At 35.1% G+C, this 17,721-nt stretch overlaps 1 protein-coding gene across 2 annotated transcripts in view; it reads left to right on the top strand.

Annotated features, from left to right (window-relative positions):
- Positions 1 to 13,734: 13,734 nt before the first annotated feature.
- Positions 13,735 to 17,721, top strand: part of LOC134855529 (uncharacterized) — a 40,876-nt gene continuing 36,889 nt past the window's right edge. For both annotated transcript variants that reach the window (XM_063872073.1, XM_063872071.1), the window contains exon 1: positions 13,735 to 13,894. In XM_063872073.1, the coding sequence (XP_063728143.1) occupies positions 13,800 to 13,894 (95 nt within the window). In that variant the 5' untranslated portion in view covers positions 13,735 to 13,799. The remainder of the gene's footprint in view (positions 13,895 to 17,721) is intronic.

Below are 17,721 nucleotides of genomic sequence, written 5' to 3'. Positions count from 1 at the left end.
CGCTTTGTGACCACACTTCTATTTTTAATAAAAGTTACTCAAGGGTGAGTAACTTTTCAAAATAACCGAACTAAAACAAAAAGCTTTTGTGAAAACAACTAACCAAAATCATAATTAAAACACTGAACTAATAAAAATTTTATAAAATGTAAATTATACCTTGCAATATATAGATCAGCATACAACACCAAAGACGAACGAACATCCAAAGACAAAATGACCCCACTACACTCGAAAAAGAATGGCCAACCACAATCAATATGCCGTCCACAATCACAACTCAAAGGATTTAGAGTACGACTTGACTTCGCAGAAAAGGACTTCATTGAACTAGACCAATGACCACCTCGATGTTCAAGTATACGTACAGATCCGAGTAACCAGGCATCCCCTCCACGCACAGTCTCCACGCCATTCCCAGACAAGGTCGAACACAAAAGAAGTTCTCTAAATGAAACAGAAAAACCTGTCATAGCCAACCATTCTGAAATTAGATTGAGTTTGTTGGAAAAACCCAGTCGTTGTCATAAGAAGACACAACGATTGGTATCCATCATTCCAGCGTCCTGGAACTTCTCTAACAAGAGAAACCGGATAAGAATATGATGTTCGCCAAATACCAACGTCCATCATCCATCCTTTGAATTGCAGAAAAACAATTCTAAAAAACTCTGTAAAACCCGGATGGGTGGAACCTGATCTAAACTACATTTTATGATTGGATAAATTAGATATTTTACCACTGTAAAGTATTTAATATTAACCAATCATGATCCATCTAACTAACAACCCACTTATTTGTAAGTGCTGAAATTACTTGTAATTTCAGCACCAGAGAGATTTGAATTTAACTTAGAAATTAGTTGCCTCTCCAAGAGAACTTCAGCAGCCGCAATAAACCAGTATACCCTAGATCTATTGAGCCTAGCAGAGACTAGTTAAACAACCTTGGACTAGATAGTATAAGAGTAAGATTAGGATCGGTATTAGACTAAGAAGTTGCACGAATCTATCCGGCCGAAAATAAGATAGCGTGACGAGCAGACGGTGTACCCTATCCGAAATTACTCTATTCGATGCTCAAACAAAAAATTACACAAAAACTGCCATATTTTAATGAATAATGTAGTCCAGAATTTTTTGGCCATACAAAAAGAAACAAAAAATTGCAATCAATGTTTATTGTGTGAAGCAAAATTATGTATTTTTTTGAACTTTCAAATGACAAGTTAATTTGATGCTTGTTAAGCAATGCACGCTATTTCGCACAATTATTCACACAACAGTTTTCACGGTATACTTTTTTCTTATGTTTCACAAATTTCATTCTTTTATAATGAAATTTGTGAAACATTCTTTACCGTGCGGGTTTATTTTTTTGTTCCGATTTACGAAGAAATTGACGAAATATTTGTTTTCGATGGTTTTTTTTCTCCAGTTAAATTTCGAATTTTTAACTAGCATTTTTGACGGAATATTTTTTCATCAGTCTTTTTCAACAGTCCCTAGTCGACCAAGGGAGTTTATCTTGCAAAATCTAGATGATTTTAAGACGATTCATCTCTTTAAAAGATCCTGCAAAATCTTGCAAGACAGACTCCTCTAAACATAACCTTTCTTTAAGAAAGATCATTAGAGATATGATTTTTGTGACAAAAAAAACAGTTTTTCACACAGAGACAAACCTATAGCATGTGTTTAGGAAATGTAGTGGTAACCTTGAAATATTTAAACAAATCAACATAAAAGAAATAGAGAAATTTATAACTGCATAAAGTATGAAAATAATTGTTCGTCGTATTTATGCGAACACAACATACAAAAAACTCAAGGTAATTAACTGTACCGGTCAAAATTTTGACAAAAAAAACAAAAAATGAAATTTCAGCGACTAGAGTCGCAAAAGTAGATGATTTCTACCTTAAAAATGTTTTCGGAAACTTAAACGATAAATTGAAACTTTTCACATTTCGAAACTGAAAAATTGAGCATATAAATTAGTTTTCTAAAAAACATTTATGAACCTGCGTAACCTATGTGTGCTCTTCAACAACTGTATTTTAAAGATCAAATCTCCACGTGCATTTTATCTTGGAGATCTTCTTCGCCTAACTGATGTTTTTTATAAAAGAATTTTTTTTTAAATTGTGTTTGTGACACGTTTGCAAGCAGCAGTTACGGTTTTCGAGTTTGACATCATGTTTCTTTTTAAAACTAAATTTCGTGACCTTGATTTTCAATGTTGACCTAAGAAATAAATACTTTCTTTTAACAAAACTTTGCCCTTCTTAAAACCACCACAAAGAATGGATCTTTGTTAGCGGCCTTTCAAAAAACTTCAATCACGGTGATTTTAATCATAAATCAGTTCACGCAAAATTGCTTTATTCTGATTGTGAAACGAAGAAACTGGAACGCCATTCTTTCCACTAGAGGTACTGCATTTGTTTGACTAAATGTAGGATGCTATCGCGACCGAGGAGACGGCACGTTGTGACTTTTCGCAGAAAAAAAATAGTGTTCTTGCGCTGGTGACGAACACTATTCATTTTTTGGAGCGAAAGTCGCAATGTGTCCCCTCGGTTGCAATGGTATACAAAACAAGTTTTTTGCTCAAGACAATCTGGAAGTATTTTGCTTGGTCTAATTATTCTGGTAATTTAGGAGAGCTCTGATCAAAGACAGCTTATCCGCGTACAGACAGCACGAATTAGGTTTTGCTATAGTTTACTGGCTAATTTCAATTTTCAAACATTTTACCCCTAAAAAAATTTTGCTGATCAAATTGAGTTTTTTTTGGTACCTGTGGAACCTGATCTAAACTACATTTTATGATTGGATAAATTAGATATTTTACCACTGTAAAGTATTTAATATTAACCAATCATGATCCATCTAACTAACAACCCACTTATTTGTAAGTGCTGAAATTACTTGTAATTTCAGCACCAGAGAGATTTGAATTTAACTTAGAAATTAGTTGCCTCTCCAAGAGAACTTCAGCAGCCGCAATAAACCAGTATACCCTAGATCTATTGAGCCTAGCAGAGACTAGTTAAACAACCTGAGACTAGATAGTATAAGAGTAAGATTAGGATCGGTATTAGACTAAGAAGTTGCACGAATCTATCCGGCCGAAAATAAGATAGCGTGACGAGCAGACGGTGTACCCTATCCGAAATTACTCTATGAGTTAACCACCTCGGTCCTAACTCACTGTCCAGATACTGCCAGATTCCCTTTCAGATCAGCAAGTCTGTTTTTCAAGTTATTATAAAATTCTTAGCGACTAGCAGCGTCTTTCTGCCAATGAATATTAATCAGGGAATGGATTTCATGCAACTTTTAAAGTCTGGACATGAGCCTAGCCAGTATCTGTCGACATTTTCCTTTAAAGGAACCTGTTTTGTAAGGTAATCAGCGGTAATTTTTGGCTAATAGCTTATGGCCGTTTCTTGCAACGGAACAAAACAGTCGAAAAATATAAGCAATCAACATCATGAAAAAAAAATTAATTATTGCTTTAATAAAACCTCTTAGAGGTTTGATGCGTACTTACTATGGCAATGAGCTGATCAAATTCTGTTGTTTCTGAATGATTACTTAATTTAATTTTGATTCATTTGTGGACAGCAATCGTATTGCTGCAACTGGCAACAAAAAGACTCGCAATAAAAGACAAAAAAATGTAGAGCCAGCCGGTTATCGCCTCAAACTTACCGGCTTCAAGCTTCAAATTTCATTTCCAAAGTTTCTGAGGTGTCGATTTAGCGATTTTTTTATTGCGATTTTTTAATTTTTTTTTGCGAGTTGTCTTTCGTTGTGAGTTGTCGAGGTACCGGCAGCAATGCTCACCTCAGACAATCAGTTTCCGCTCCTTTCTCCTCTACACAGTTGCAAAATGCCTCTGGGTTTCCTCGAGAGATACATTCATCTTTTTCTTCATCGCAGTTACACTTTATGATCTGGAGACAAGAAAAAAAAACTTTTCTCCTTCAGGTCTGTGTTTTTTTTGTTCTATTGCTAGACTCTTTGTCAAGAAGATTAGTTTTGAGTTACATTTTGAATTATGGGCTCTTTTCCAGTTTCCCCCTTTCAAAATCAATTTTGAAAAGCTTATATAACATTGTTATATTGCAATGAAATTTGGCGTGGTGAACAAATCGACAATTGTGAACAAATTTGTTCTTCATACTGTACAGCGTAACATCACGCATTTAAATAACACGTAAAACAATTATATAACTCGGTATTTTGAAAGAGGGGAACTGGAAAAGAGCCGAATTATGTTTCCAAGCGAAAAAAAAAAGAAAGAAAAACAATTTCGAATAAACTTCATTTCTGCTAGGAAGTAGCGGACTCGATCTCATGACTACTCAAAGAATCCTCTGTTTTAAGACTGTTTTAAGACTTCCTCTTTCAGCTGGCTGATCCAAACGTTTTTTCTAAGGCGCTTTGGTGCCAAACTTTACTATCCTGAGGGGGAGCGCGCGCCAATAAAACGCAATTTTTGGGTGAAGTCTGAGCTAAAAAGTGCCTGAAAACGCCTTTTTTGGCCTGTTTTTTCCAAAAACTTGACTCCGGCGCAAAAGTTAATGCCAAAGCAGGGTCTTTTAGGAGAGCTCGGGAAAAAATTTGGTCAACCTGAAAACAAACAAAAAAATCGACAAAATTTGCTTTTTTTTTTGAAAGTGTGTCCCCTTTTGAGAAAATCCTAAATCCACCCCTTCTCCTAAACTTTCTCGGAATTTCTAATTCCAGGAAAGAAAGAAAGTCAAGCCGTGCATTACTAATCATAAAATGGCAGTCACAAAAATATATATAACACGCGTCCTTATTCATTAGAATAGAATTTCGATTTATATACCTTTATTAGCTCAGATGGGTCATTCCGAATTTTCAAATTCAACAAAAGAGAGCACTACCAGGCCAAACTGTGCACTGGATAGGCGCACATTTTTGTGTCTGTGTGTTTCTGGATTTGTCGGAACGATCAAAGAAAATGAAAGAACAAATGAAAGAGCGTAATAACAAAACAATACTTTTGGTTCGAACCCAAGTCATTATATATGCTCTTCGTTTACCCGCATTGGAGTTCCATGAAAAAAAAATCGATTTTAATTGAGTTATCTTGTCAGTGACCACACAAATGACAAAAAAAATTGATTATAATCAATTAAACATGGATTATAATATAACTGTTTTTTGAGGCATTTAAATGCTTTTTTCATCCATTATAACCGATTTGTTTTCACTTTTGTGGACACTGACAATGAAACTAAATTATAATCGATTTTTTTCCAGCTTACTGAGATGCGAATTTCAACGCATAAAAGTCTTTTCTACGTTTTAAAATAAAGTTGGTTACGTTGGTTACTTAGTGTTCAATTGGATTTTTTTTCTACCTAACTTTGATTTTTTTGTTACTTTTTTACATCACTCAACATTACCCCCCTAGCGTTTGCCCAATTACAACAAATCCCCTCCCCCCCCCCAGAGTTACGTGTTCAGGTGGGGTTGGGTTCAGGTGGGGGTTGTTCATGTGGGGGGGTATGTGGGTACAGGTGGGGGGGGGGGGTGGTTCAAGCGGGGATTTTCAAATGGGGGGCGGGTTCAGGTGGGGGCGGGTTCAGGTGGGGGTGGGTTCAGATGGGGGTGGGTTTAGATGGGGAGTGGGTTCAGGTGAGGGGGGTATGTGGGATCAGGTGGGGGCGGGGGTATGTGGGTTCAGATGGGGGAATTTGTTCAGGCGGGGGTGTTCAGGTGGGGGGGGGGGGGGGGGTTGTTCAGCTGGTGGTTGGGGGGTGGTTGGGGGGTGTTCAGGTGAGGGTTCATTGGGGGAAAGGGAAAAAAGGGGCAAACGTTAGCGGATTGAAGGGGAGCAAAGTGGCAAACGTTGTGGGGGGGGGGGTGTTGCAATTTGAGTTAAGGTTTTGAAATGGATTAGGCCAGGCCGTAAATTTTGCAATTTGAGTTAAGGTTTTCAAATGGATTAGGCCAGGCCGTACACTCGCTCTGCAAAGTTTCCGCATCACTCACTTGATAAATGCTGAAACTCCTGCAAAATTTTGCACGACGCGCGAAACAAAAATAAAGTTGAAAAAAAAATCCTTTTAATGTGATTTCCTTTTTATTATTTAATCCATTATAATGGATTCAAAATGAATTATAATGCTATTTGTTTTGGCGAGAAAAAATGGATTTGAATCCATTTTTAGTCCAATTTTGTTGTCTGGACGGACGTAACATGGGAACCAATTATATTTACAACATTATAGACCACGAAAGTTCATTATAATCGATTTGTTTTCACTTTTCTGAAAAGCGGATCAGCGCTTCTTCTTCTCCAGAGAGAACATTTCAATTTCCGAACATTAAAGCAACAGATCGAAGAAAATAGCCAAAAGTTCATCATGACAGAACAACGTTCTCACGTCTCTTCATTTTTTTTTAGATGACAAGTATATAAAGTTCCTTGGGTTAAAACAAAATTTATTGAATTGTGTTAACACTCTGCTAGAGTTTTATATTTCAAATTTACTTTTCTTGTATCTGTCTTTCTTGTTTTGAGTTTGAGTTCCTTTTTTTAAACAGTTTGTTGAATTTGAACTCTGTACTGGCGAATTTGTAGATTCGGAGTGACAAATTTGAATTAGAATACGTATGATAAGCGTCCATCCATTCCATTGAAAAAAAACCACAAATTATTTAGACAAGTTTTTGAGGTTGCCATTTCACAATTAGATAAAATATTTAGCTTTTACTGACACGTATGCTTGACTTAAATATGAATTGCATTAGGTATAATCTATGAAAAGCTTTATTATCAATTTTGTTGCAATGAAAATACCATGAAACCTGTAAATCCAATATTCAGCTATTAAAACTTTAGAATTCAACACAATTATTTTGAAACTAAAACTTCAAATTTTTGCGATCTGCTTAATGAGTTCTGTCTCAAAATTTCAACTGGCGTAGCCAAATTTTTTAGAGAAAATTCTTTGCTAGTGAATCAACTTGTGACAAAAAATTACTTAAATGACAAAATATTTTGTTCTATGATTTAGTTTTTTTTGTCAGTTTTAAAAAAAAATAGCTGAAAGTTTGACTATTACTCAGCAGTAAACAAATCATACTTAACTTTTTTTTTCTTTTTTTTTAACAATTTTTTTTTTCCAATGAAACTAAAGAAGCATAATTTTTTTGAGTTTTACAGAAAATGAAAGAACAAATGAAAGAGCGTAATAACAAAACAATACTTTTGGTTCGAACCCAAGTCATTATATATGCTCTTCGTTTACCCGCATTGGAGTTCCATGAAAAAAAAAATCGATTTTAATTGAGTTATCTTGTCAGTGACCACACAAATGACAAAAAAAATTGATTATAATCAATTAAACATGGATTATAATATAACTGTTTTTTGAGGCATTTAAATGCTTTTTTCATCCATTATAACCGATTTGTTTTCACTTTTGTGGACACTGACAATGAAACTAAATTATAATCGATTTTTTTCCAGCTTACTGAGATGCGAATTTCAACGCATAAAAGTCTTTTCTACGTTTTAAAATAAAGTTGGTTACGTTGGTTACTTAGTGTTCAATTGGATTTTTTTTCTACCTAACTTTGATTTTTTTGTTACTTTTTTACATCACTCAACATTACCCCCCTAGCGTTTGCCCAATTACAACAAATCCCCTCCCCCCCCCAGAGTTACGTGTTCAGGTGGGGTTGGGTTCAGGTGGGGGTTGTTCATGTGGGGGGGTATGTGGGTACAGGTGGGGGGGGGGGGGGGGTGGTTCAAGCGGGGATTTTCAAATGGGGGGCGGGTTCAGGTGGGGGCGGGTTCAGGTGGGGGTGGGTTCAGATGGGGGTGGGTTTAGATGGGGAGTGGGTTCAGGTGAGGGGGGTATGTGGGATCAGGTGGGGGCGGGGGTATGTGGGTTCAGATGGGGGAATTTGTTCAGGCGGGGGTGTTCAGGTGGGGGGGGGGGGGGGGGGGGGTTGTTCAGCTGGTGGTTGGGGGGTGGTTGGGGGGTGTTCAGGTGAGGGTTCATTGGGGGAAAGGGAAAAAAGGGGCAAACGTTAGCGGATTGAAGGGGAGCAAAGTGGCAAACGTTGTGGGGGGGGGTGTTGCAATTTGAGTTAAGGTTTTGAAATGGATTAGGCCAGGCCGTAAATTTTGCAATTTGAGTTAAGGTTTTCAAATGGATTAGGCCAGGCCGTACACTCGCTCTGCAAAGTTTCCGCATCACTCACTTGATAAATGCTGAAACTCCTGCAAAATTTTGCACGACGCGCGAAACAAAAATAAAGTTGAAAAAAAAATCCTTTTAATGTGATTTCCTTTTTATTATTTAATCCATTATAATGGATTCAAAATGAATTATAATGCTATTTGTTTTGGCGAGAAAAAATGGATTTGAATCCATTTTTAGTCCAATTTTGTTGTCTGGACGGACGTAACATGGGAACCAATTATATTTACAACATTATAGACCACGAAAGTTCATTATAATCGATTTGTTTTCACTTTTCTGAAAAGCGGATCAGCGCTTCTTCTTCTCCAGAGAGAACATTTCAATTTCCGAACATTAAAGCAACAGATCGAAGAAAATAGCCAAAAGTTCATCATGACAGAACAACGTTCTCACGTCTCTTCATTTTTTTTTAGATGACAAGTATATAAAGTTCCTTGGGTTAAAACAAAATTTATTGAATTGTGTTAACACTCTGCTAGAGTTTTATATTTCAAATTTACTTTTCTTGTATCTGTCTTTCTTGTTTTGAGTTTGAGTTCCTTTTTTTAAACAGTTTGTTGAATTTGAACTCTGTACTGGCGAATTTGTAGATTCGGAGTGACAAATTTGAATTAGAATACGTATGATAAGCGTCCATCCATTCCATTGAAAAAAAACCACAAATTATTTAGACAAGTTTTTGAGGTTGCCATTTCACAATTAGATAAAATATTTAGCTTTTACTGACACGTATGCTTGACTTAAATATGAATTGCATTAGGTATAATCTATGAAAAGCTTTATTATCAATTTTGTTGCAATGAAAATACCATGAAACCTGTAAATCCAATATTCAGCTATTAAAACTTTAGAATTCAACACAATTATTTTGAAACTAAAACTTCAAATTTTTGCGATCTGCTTAATGAGTTCTGTCTCAAAATTTCAACTGGCGTAGCCAAATTTTTTAGAGAAAATTCTTTGCTAGTGAATCAACTTGTGACAAAAAATTACTTAAATGACAAAATATTTGTTCTATGATTTAGTTTTTTTGTCAGTTTTAAAAAAAAATAGCTGAAAGTTTGACTATTACTCAGCAGTAAACAAATCATACTTAACTTTTTTTTTCTTTTTTTTTAACAATTTTTTTTTCCAATGAAACTAAAGAAGCATAATTTTTTTGAGTTTTACACAACTCAAATAATCTTATTTTGGGTGTTTCGGGTTTACAGAGTAATAGGAACACACTTACCGACAAAGCCGCCAAAACTGAAATCATTGCAATAAATTTTTTATATTCGAGCATCGTCGCGTTCTTTATGCTAACTGTATAGAAGAAACAAATGCGAAGGTAGAAATAGGACGTGTGTCTTAAAAGACACCGAACATTAGTCACCATTTAAGCAGATGTTTGGCATTATTTTTTGTCGGTTGCTCTTTTTCAAACAAAAATTGTTTTGGCATTAACTTTTTTAATTCGTGTTTGATGCATACTTTTTGCGGGAGTAGGCAAAATCATGTTATGTGCAGAAACCCATTATTCTGCTTTACAAAGAAAAATCAATCATTTTTAATTGCAAGCATTAAAAAAATTTGTATTAGACGAACTTTTTAGTAATAGGCAAAAAAGTATTTTTGTTTCTGAAGTTTCAATACCCTTTAGTCATCAAAAACTCAGCTTTTAAATCAAAGATTTTTTTGCGATGTTTTATAAAAAAAGGTTTCAAGGATCAACCAGCTTTTTTTAAATGATAACAGGTTACAAGTGTTGAGTCAACAATTTCTACTGTTTTCGAGATTATTCTACTTCCTTTCTACAGTCTTGCAATTTGAAACAATTTTCATCGCAGAAAACAAGTGTTCGTTCAACGCTAAAATTAGGCTATTGGCTTAGTTTGAGACTGGACAGCGAATTTTCAGATCATTGTCTTTTGAATTTGCTACCATGAAATAGAATCACAAATGAATCCACTTCATTTTTTCTGATAATTCTAGTGTCGTTTTGATTAAACATCGTCTCTGACGTTGCATTGAAAAACTGATTAAAAAAAAAACAAAATTCCAGTATAGTTAAACCAGATGAAATGATGGAAGAAAAATGAATGATGGTTCAGTATCAAAATGCCGAAGTACAAGCGAGCCGAAAAGCATTAAAAGTCCAGGAGCGTTTGAAAAGTGTTTGAACAAAATCAATACGAGGACAAACTGTGCACTGGATAGGCGCACAATTAGTTTTGTGTCTATATGTCTTGGATTCCAGTGACAAGTTGTTGAAGATGTTCCGAAATTTAAGTGACTTCCACTGACAAAATTTACGTTGGTTCCGCGTACAAATAAAAGTAACGTAAATTTTGTCGGCACATTAGTTTTTTTTTCGTATTCCGCAACGAGTAAATATAGATATTTGTCCCGGATTCCACAAATGTAAGCGGATTCCGCAAATTTATTTGGATTCTGCAAACTTAGGCGAATTCCACTTACAATGTGCGATATCTGGTTATAATTTGCGGATTCCGCTTACTTATTGCGGATTTCGCTTCATTGTGCGGATTCTTCGACAGCTTATGTTTAGTAAACATATAAATTATGTTCTTCTTGAATTTCACAGACAGTCCCGGATTCCGCAAAATTAGTTGCGGATTCCTCAAAATTGCCTGTTTTTGGAGCACTTTTGAGCAATACAGTGTTTTAGCTAGTTTCCGTAGAATGCAAAACAAGAAGAATATCAAAGAAAAGTAGCAATGTGTTAGATTCTGCGAAAAACCATAATTTGGCTTGTTACGGAATCCGTTTAAAATTCAAAAAAGCACAGTTTGGCCTCGTAATGATTTACTGAAGTGTTTGAAAAATATTTCAAACAAATATGTATTTTCAAAACTCGTTTGACATAGGCGTATAAAATCATAAGCAAAATACTCTGAATTATAGGCAAGAATCCTACAAAATAGCCGTTATATAATTGTTATTTGCATCAAATTCATTTAGTGTCAGAATACCTTCTAGGCAAATAATTGCGGTGGCAACTAACCAAAATTTTTATTAATGGTTTTAGCCACAATATTGTGAAGCAAATGCAAAACGAAGCCATTGTATTTTGGCACTCCTGAAAGCCCTCTGATCGATCCATTGCTGTAATATTCAATGAATTATCAACGATTCAGATTTGCAAATTTCATCATCTTGAGATACTGCTGAATCGGAGATGACCATCAGGGATTTCGAAAAGTTTTGTGGTTATTAGTCACTATGTATGGCAAATCAATTGGGTTCATAACAATTGATTTTTAATTTAACAAAGAAAACAATATAAATTGAGAGGTTATATCTGTGTTAGACAACTAAGTAAAAACAACGAACACCTCAGCATTAACAGAAAATTGTACCTGGTTAGAACAAAGGCAAATTTTTTGTAGGTCAAAGAGAACTATATCAAAAGAAGCGCAAATAATTTATTCTTCAATCGATATAATTCCCGGAGAAAACATTTCAGCTTTCCCCGGGTTTATTTTCCATTTTGAAAGTCGAGCAAGTGCAGCTTTGCGACTGAAATTCCACGGTCGAGAAGCAATTTTAAGTCGAGCACAAAGTCTAAGTATGCCCAATTTTGGCCGAGAAAGTCGAAACATAAGGCTACAAAGTCGAAAGATACCCATTTTTGGTCGGGAGTTTCGAAACATAGGTCGACCATGATCGGAACATGTGTCGAGCACAATCAAAACATACCCGATTTCGGCGGAGAAAGGCGGAACACATGTCGAGCACAGTCGAAACATAGGTCGAGAACAGCCGAAAAATAAGTCAAGCACAGTCGAAACAAAGGTGGAGCAAAGTAGAAACATAGGTTGAGCATGGTCAAAATAAAGGTAAAAAACAGTCGAAACAAAAGTCGAACACAGTCGAAGCAAATACAAAAACTTTTTTCTTGTGTTGTAAATGTTGATGATTGCAAGATTGCAAACCTCCATCTTGCATGATCCTGATAACCTCACTTGATTGACTAGGGTACACATCAAGTATTCGGCCACGCCGCATAAAACGAATTTGAAATGGATCAAATAAATTTTGGAAACTTTACTGTTCGTCGAGAAAATTCAGACAGTCGAAGCATACCCATTTTTGGTCAAAAAGTCGAAACGTAACTATGCGGGGTCGAACAAACAAGTTTTCGAAAGTCGTCGGTGGAAAAAGTCGAACGATTTTTGGTCGAGAAAGTGGAAAATTATCTATGCGGGACCGAACAAACATATTTACAAATATAACAAAATTCTCGGTCGAGAAGGTCGAGAAAGTCGAAACACATCTATTTGGATCGAAAATCAAAATTCTTAAAAATGCCCTTCAAGAAAGTAGAGAAAGTCGAAACATATCGAATTTTGGTCGAGAAAGTTGAATCAAATCTATGCGTGGTCGAACAAACAAAGTTTTAAAAAGGCCGGTCGAAAAAGTCAAGAAAGTCGAATTATATGGAGTTTTTGTCGATAAAGTCGAAACATACCTGAACTGGGTCGAACAAAGTCGAACAGTTATTTGTTGTTGGAGAACATCGAAACAAACCAAAATTTGATCGAGAAAGTCGAGACATGCCAGTTTTTGGTCGAGAAAGTTGAGACAAATCGAGCACCTCGATGGAGGTGAATTGTAAGTCAGGATAAGAATCCTGTAGAAATCCTACGGAACCTTTCAACAAGAATTTTTTTGAACCCGAAAGTAAAAACTTTACTCTCTCGTTTTGGTCCACGAGGCTGAGTCAAGATTTTGTCAAGTATTTAGCGTTTAAGGCTAATTTTTGGCGATTTTTGTTTTATCGACCATGCTTTTATTTTCCACTAATTTAGTAAGTACTTAATCCGAAATCGATCGGATCTTTAGTGTTATTTTGAAGCTAATCATTTTAAAGACTACTCAAGAATATTGAAACGACTCAGGAGACAATTATTATCATTTTGCGAGTACGAACTTCAGATCCAGCAGCAAAGTAGCTTGCAACAAATAGTCAAATTAGCGTTTCTTGATTGATTTTTCGTCTCCAGAATCCTTCGTATTTTGAACTGCAGATCATCGTTGTATTATCTCTCTTTGGTTTGAGATGCAGATCTTATCAAATAAACAACTTTACATAACAGAACATTTATTGCAAATTTGAAGTGCGGAGTCTCTTGTTTTCAAGTTCAATCTAGAAGCAAGCGTAGCGTTATGGTAACATTTTTCTCGATCTATACAACTTGCAGACTCACATTTAAAACACTTAAACCAGACCAGTTAAAATTTTGGCTGTTCCTTTCTGTCGTTTTTCCTTCTGCAAAGTTTTTAGCAGCCGGGATATTCAGAGTCACTTTTTCTCAAGCTAAAGCAAAACTTTTAAAACTAAAGTTGAAATCTTTTCAATTTTCCTTATATGCGCAAAATTAATCTGTTCAGGTCACTACTCAAATATGATCATTTGATGAGATGTTTTGACCGTAAATAACGAGCTCTTTCAAGGCTTGCTACCTGAAGTTTGAGCATCTATTGTTTTTGATCTTTCTAGAACAATTCCTGTTTGCAATTTGACAGTAAATGTTATTCAACTGTAGTTATCAATTCATTTTTGGAGTAACGTTTTTCCAAAAACATGAGTTTGTTGCCCTTCTTGGTCTTGGCATTATTGAAATGTAAGTATGTCTTTTTAATTTTATTTTTTCTTCTCATAAAATGGTTGCTCCTTTTCGATTCATTAGAGAACGAGCTTTTGCAACTTGCCGATGATGGAAACAGAACTGCTCGAATATTCGGGCAAAGCCTTGATTATACCGACTGCCCTTAATTAATATTAAATTTTTTCTCGGGAAGAGAAAATAATGAAAAACTATAAATTTTAAACATTATCAAAGATCAAGTGTGAAAAACCCGGGTTGATAAAAAATGCTACTCATACAAGTTTCATATATGGAAAAATGTTAATCATTCAATTTTCATGCAATTCCATAAGACAGAATATTGCATGAAAGTTCTATGATTTCATATAAAAAAGGCAATTTTTCATATATGGAAATTGATTGACTAGAATTTTCCATAAAACAAAGAATTCGTTTTTTGTTTTTCAATATTAATTTCTCAAAACTTTGTACACAAGTGACCACACCTTGTTTTACTCAAAACTAATGTCATCAATGGTTGGAAATTCTCACATATACAATGTATAGAAAACGATCTGAGTTAATATAACAACGTCATTTACAAATAATATAATGAATGTATCAAACGTATAATTTTTGGCAAACATTTTCAACGATGAAATTTTCGAAAGTTTGTGATTTTAGCTAGTCAGTCCTTGAATCAGACCTGCATAAAATGCCATACAAAAGAAATAGGGGTTTTGAGAGTTTTGAAAAAAATCATTCAGCGAGAAGGAAAAACATTCCAACTTTTGTGTATCCCGGACTACCTTATGTAAATTAAGTTTTGCCTAGAGAAATCTTTCTGGAAAACGTTTGTTTGAGTACAAAATTAGTTTTACTTGACGAAAAATTTTGAAAAAATTTTTGAAACAACTTTAAAAATATTTGTTGTTGCCATCAACAAAACATTAGTCAAACAATTTCTTATATGGAACTTGAATGAGTAGCATTTTTTGACAAAAAGTTTTTTATGATGATACAACGATTTTTGAGCCAAAATAAGAGAACATTTTCTTAGAAACTCCAATGACAAGCTTTAAGCAAAATGTATGAAGTTTGTATGATTAGTTTTTTTCATAAAGTGGTTTTGTATGATTATGGTTTTGTCTTATTAACGTTTTTGATCAATGGAGGTCAACTCGAGACTTGAGTCGTACGAGAATAGTACGACCAATTAACTAGCCCCAATTCAATTTGAAACAATTTTGTTGTGCGGGATAATTCGCCATGCAAAAGCCAATTGCGTTACGCTTTCGGCATTATGAATCAAATCTTTGAAGCGCTCAAAAAATAGTCACGAGCGCAGCCAAATTGGCAATTTTCCAGCTCTCAATTTTCCAGCTCTCGTGTTTCCAGATTCAGCATTCAATGGGGTATCAAAATTTTTCGATAGCTGAAAATTGACTGAATAAAGAACACACCCACGCATCAATTTTCCGTTTCTTGGAGTTTTGGAGCAGATAGAAGGATTAGAAAGTTTGTACACTAGGACCGATTGATGATTTTCTCGAGGGTGGTGGATTTTGAAAATTTTCGAAAACATTGTTTTTTCAGGTCGACCGAATCGATTTCCCGAGCTCTCCTAATGCTTTAAAACGACCCTGTTTTGGCCTTTTCTTGCGCTTCCTTTAAAAATAGTATAAATGGGCGTCAGCTAGCCATAGTCAGGCAGCCAAAAATGGAGGTTTAGAATAGGTTCAAATGGGGAACAGTTTGGGTAGCCAGGGGTCGAAACTTTGAGGTGGCGAGGTTTCCGCGTCAACCCCAGCCTTCCTCCAAATCTGCTAGTACTGTACACCGAGCGCTGAAATGAAAATATTATTGTTCCGACTTTCGATACGAAAGTAACGGAATATTTGTGCTCTGGGTGGGTTTTTTTCTTCAGACAAAATTCAACTTTTTAACTAGCCATTTTTGACGGGGTATATCATCCAAAAAGTATTGTTGTCTTGAGCTTAAATTTGAAAAAATATTTCACCTTTGATCAATTTTTGCAAAGTTATGAGGGTTTAAAAGTTGCCTTTTTGGCCAACTTGGGACAATTAACGCGCGATATATTTCGCTCTATCAACGCGTAAGCGGAGATATAATCGATCTCAGAAGTCGTTCCAAATTGGTTGAAAGAAGCTTATTTGCAAAAATTGATTTTACAAGAGGAGCAAAACCTGTCTTTTGTACTTTATATGGCGTGTGGGGGGATGATTTTCATAAAAATTTTCAAAATTTAGAAAAAAAAATTTTCATTTTGTTTTATTACATTCAACTTTTTAATGTTATTGCTAATCATAAACCTTAAAACGCAGTCGGAACATTCAGGGCTTCGCCCTGTTACGAGCAATCTTGTGTTGTTTTCAGTTTGCTTTGAATTTCAGCTTAAATTGAATAATAACCTAATTTTCACCAATTCAAATACCAAATTCACCAATCAAAATACACCAAACAAAATACCAAGTTTAGTAAAAACAAGTTGTTATTTTGATTTCGATTTGCATTTCAACTTCAGCAGAATTTTATCCTAGTCGATCAAAAACAACTCAAGGTTTGCTCAAACTGCGAAACTGCTCAGACTGCTCAAATCATAGCAAGAATCAATCAAACCGTTCAAGACACTTAAAAACCGCTAAAATGTTTTATTTTTTTTCCGAAAAATTTCTCCCGATGTCTGGTTTGCAAGGCACAAGAAATCTAACTCCTCAAATTTTGAACATTTTACCTTCCGCAATACCAAAATTAAGCCCAAAATTTAAACTAAAATGTTGTAGGGTCCAAACATAGTCCTCAAGGTTCATTACGTCTCCTAAAAGATCAAATAAAAAACCACTCAATATTTTTTTTAAAAAGCTCAAAGTACTCTCAGCAACCACTCAAACTTGTCACCATTCCAAAGCAAGATTCTGAGCTGAATCACCTAAAAATTCCGTTCAAACCGCTCAAACCCTGTATAACGCGGGCTGAGGTGCTCGATTCATGATTCAACCGACATGGTCGAACGATGTCCCTTTTCGACTTTTTCAGTCGAAAGATGTCCGTTTTCGACTTTTTCAGTCGAACGATGTCCGATTTCGACATTTTGAGTCGAACGATGTCCGTTTTCGACTTTGTTCGACTTTACCGGAAAAGTTTTGACTTTGTTCGACTTTGTTCGACTTTACCGGACATTGTTTCGAGATCAACTAATGTCATCAATGGTTGGAAATTCTCACATACACAATGTATAGAAAACGATCTGACTTAATATAAGAACGTCATTTACAAAAAATATAATGAATGTATCAAACGTATAATTTTTGGCAAACATTTTCAACGATGAAATTTTCGAAAGTTTGTAATTTAGCTAGTCAGTCCTTGAATCAGACCTGCATAAAATGCCATACAAAAGAAATAGGCGTTTTGAGAGTTTTGAAAAAAATTATTCAGCGAGAGGGAAAAACATTCCAACTTTTGTGTATCCCGGACTACCTTATGTAAATTAAGTTTTGCCTAGAGAAATCTTTCTGGAAAAGGTTTGTTTGAGTACAAAATTAGTTTTACTTGACGAAAAATTTTGAAAAAATTTTTGAAACAACTTTAAAAATATTTGTTGTTGCCATCAACAAAACATTAGTCAAACAATTTCTTATATGGAACTTGAATGAGTAGCATTTTTTGACAAAAAGTTTTTTATGATGATACAACGATTTTTGAGCCAAAATAAGAGAACATTTTCTTAGAAATTCCAATGACAAGCTTTAAGCAAAATGTATGAAGTTTGTATGATTAGTTTTTTTTCATAAAGTGGTTTTGTATGATTATGGTTTTGTCTTATTAACGTTTTTGATCAA

This window comes from Symsagittifera roscoffensis, chromosome 10, assembly GCF_963678635.1.
Source record: "Symsagittifera roscoffensis chromosome 10, txSymRosc1.1, whole genome shotgun sequence".
In the NCBI taxonomy this organism is placed as follows: Eukaryota; Metazoa; Xenacoelomorpha; order Acoela; family Convolutidae; genus Symsagittifera; species Symsagittifera roscoffensis.
Note: the sequence above shows the minus strand (reverse complement) of the source record. Positions and strands in the feature narration are given on the sequence as shown.